A 2308-nucleotide genomic window follows, 5' to 3' on the forward strand; every position below is an offset into this window, starting at 1 on the left:
ATATAATTTTCGCCATACTTAAAACATATAAGTACATGTTGAAACATCTAAACTTCAATTTTAATCGAAAGTTCGCTGCATTTGCGTCACTCGGGCAGACGAATCATTGCAGTCTAGGAAAAGAAGCATTTTAGAACTTAAGGTTTCCTAATTTTTGTGAAACGTTTTTCGTATTTGCCGGAGCTTTTTAATTTTTCTTGATAGGTGTATTGTTAGCTGCGGCCTTCGGCTTCTTTACCACCATGTCCTTGTGTAGTTCCTTCAAGTTTGCATCGACTTTCTCCCGCTTATTTTTAACCACTTCCTTAATCTGAAATTCGATATGATGATAGTAGGTTTTTACCATAATTAAAATGTATTTACCTTTTTCAATTTTCCCTGAACTTCTTTGGGTTTCTTCTTATTTTTAGCATCATTTACTTTGAATATATTCTTATCCTTTTTAGACTTGTTGATGGCACCCTTAGCAGATGCGGCACCCTTTTTACCAGCTGCAGTTTTCGATTTACGTCCCATAACTATTTACTGGAATTTAAAAACAAAAATAAAAAAAATGTGTATTATATAATCACATAACATTATTAATATGAAAAGCCTCAATGTATACATAAATAAATAAAAAGCAAGAGTTTAACTTTGTTCAACAATTTATTGAGTTATCAATTTTTAAGATTATGAATTGCATTTTACTTTATTTGCAACAAGTGGTTCTTCCTCGTGTGCCTCAGATGCGCTCCTTTTTTTCGCTGTTGGGGTTTCCGCCGCCAGCTCAGTAGGATTCTTCACAAAAGGTGTTATCAAAATTTCTTTCGTTAAACGAAATGCAACTCGATACATATCCTTATTTGGTGCAACATTCCGCACAAAATATATGCCCTCTAAATTGTCTTTCAACGGCAAACCCAAATTCTTTTCCACCATATTGCGCACTAGCGTCTTCGTATCTTCGCCCTTTGCGAAAGAGTAAACATGCACAGTAGGGTAGCTCAATTCATTAGCAGGAAAATTCGTTTGCTCGTCTTCGTTTAAAAAACCACGAAAGACATCCAGAAACTCTACCGCCATAGCCGGTAGATTCATAGTAATGTGTATTTGATTCGTCATTAGCTTATCAGCTGCCGAATTTTTCCAGCGTTCAAGTAAATCTACTTTAACATCATCCAGTAAAAATTGCCGCCCATCTTTATTGAATGTTTTCATATGTGTTAAACATTTGTTGCGCTTGGCATTGTGTTGCAGCCATTTATAACTCTCTGGATTTAAGTCATTTGCAAGAACCCAACATTTTTTACGCGCTGCTGGCACACTAAATGGCCCTACACCAGCGAAGACATCGTACAGAACATCGTTCGCGTTAAGCATTTTTGTAATTCTTTCATGTTCCGTAGATAAGCGAGGGTTCCAGTACACGCGGGAGAAATCAAATTCAAAGACCACTCCATTCTCTTTGGTCTCTACCTGATATTCAGGTTCACCACAAATAAGTTCCAACTGAAAGTTTCGGTAGGTATTGTCAATTGTTGCCGCTTTATTAACAACTGTGCGGCAGCCAGGCACTTTGTCTAGCAAAACCTCCCCAACCAGTTTTTTGTAAGGCAGCAAATGATCTCTTAAGTTTAAGTGCACAATATGTCCTATGCGCGAATACGAGGTGACACCTTCCTCATCGGTTGGCAAAACGCTTTTGAATATCTCATCTGCGCGCCAATTATCGTAGCCTAGTTCTAATTCATCATAGTAGAAATTATTGGGTCCGACTTTGAATTTCATTAGCTCAGCAGTGGGTAAACAATCCCATGACTTAACTGCTGATGGATGAAGTAGTATCTCACGCATGGAGGACGATTCTCCTCCANCCCTGGTACTCGCAAACGTGGTAGTTCCACACGTTTTTTAAACGAATCACGATTTAGTTCGAGCATACCCCGAACAGACGCAGGGGGTTCCAAAAGAGAGCAACCCATATTTTTCCAGTAGTGGCGCTGTCTTCTAAGTTGCTGAAATAAATCTTGAACCAAGCTGAGACGACGCAGCAAAACCATTTATTGAAGGTTACTCATATACTCAACAAGTTAAAGTACGAGTTATTTTTTACATAAAAACTTTAGTTAATTTAATTTATAAATTAAATGCCTTTTCTAGTACAAAAAGTTTACCTTTTCTCAGCGCTGCGAACTGTCAAAACCAATTACATATGCGATGCTTCTTCTTCTTTGCAAGAAGTTCCCAAAAGTGAGAAGAGAAAAGCCAGTCAATAGGTTTAGGTTTGTATAGTAACCAATAGTCAGTACTAATTTGTACTGGAACC

The 2308-nt window shown here is 37.7% G+C and overlaps 1 protein-coding gene and 1 pseudogene across 1 annotated transcript; both read right to left on the reverse strand.

Moving 5' to 3' along the window:
• On the reverse strand, positions 1 to 2212 carry LOC108355512 (tRNA (guanine(37)-N1)-methyltransferase-like). Its single transcript, XM_017606674.1, has 3 exons — positions 2157 to 2212; positions 364 to 525; positions 1 to 310 (listed from the first exon to the last, which is right to left on the reverse strand). Exons 2-3 carry the CDS (start codon positions 514 to 516, stop codon positions 188 to 190), a joined length of 276 nt encoding a protein of 91 aa, XP_017462163.1. The 5' UTR covers positions 517 to 525; positions 2157 to 2212; the 3' UTR covers positions 1 to 187.
• On the reverse strand, positions 532 to 2126 carry LOC108355513 (tRNA (guanine(37)-N1)-methyltransferase-like; annotated as a pseudogene).
• Positions 2213 to 2308: the final 96 nt, after the last annotated feature.

This window comes from Rhagoletis zephyria, unplaced genomic scaffold (genome assembly GCF_001687245.7).
Source record: "Rhagoletis zephyria isolate East Lansing unplaced genomic scaffold, Rhagoletis_zephyria_1.1 Rzeph_scaffold_46468, whole genome shotgun sequence".
Lineage (NCBI taxonomy): Eukaryota > Metazoa > Arthropoda > Insecta > Diptera > Tephritidae > Rhagoletis > Rhagoletis zephyria.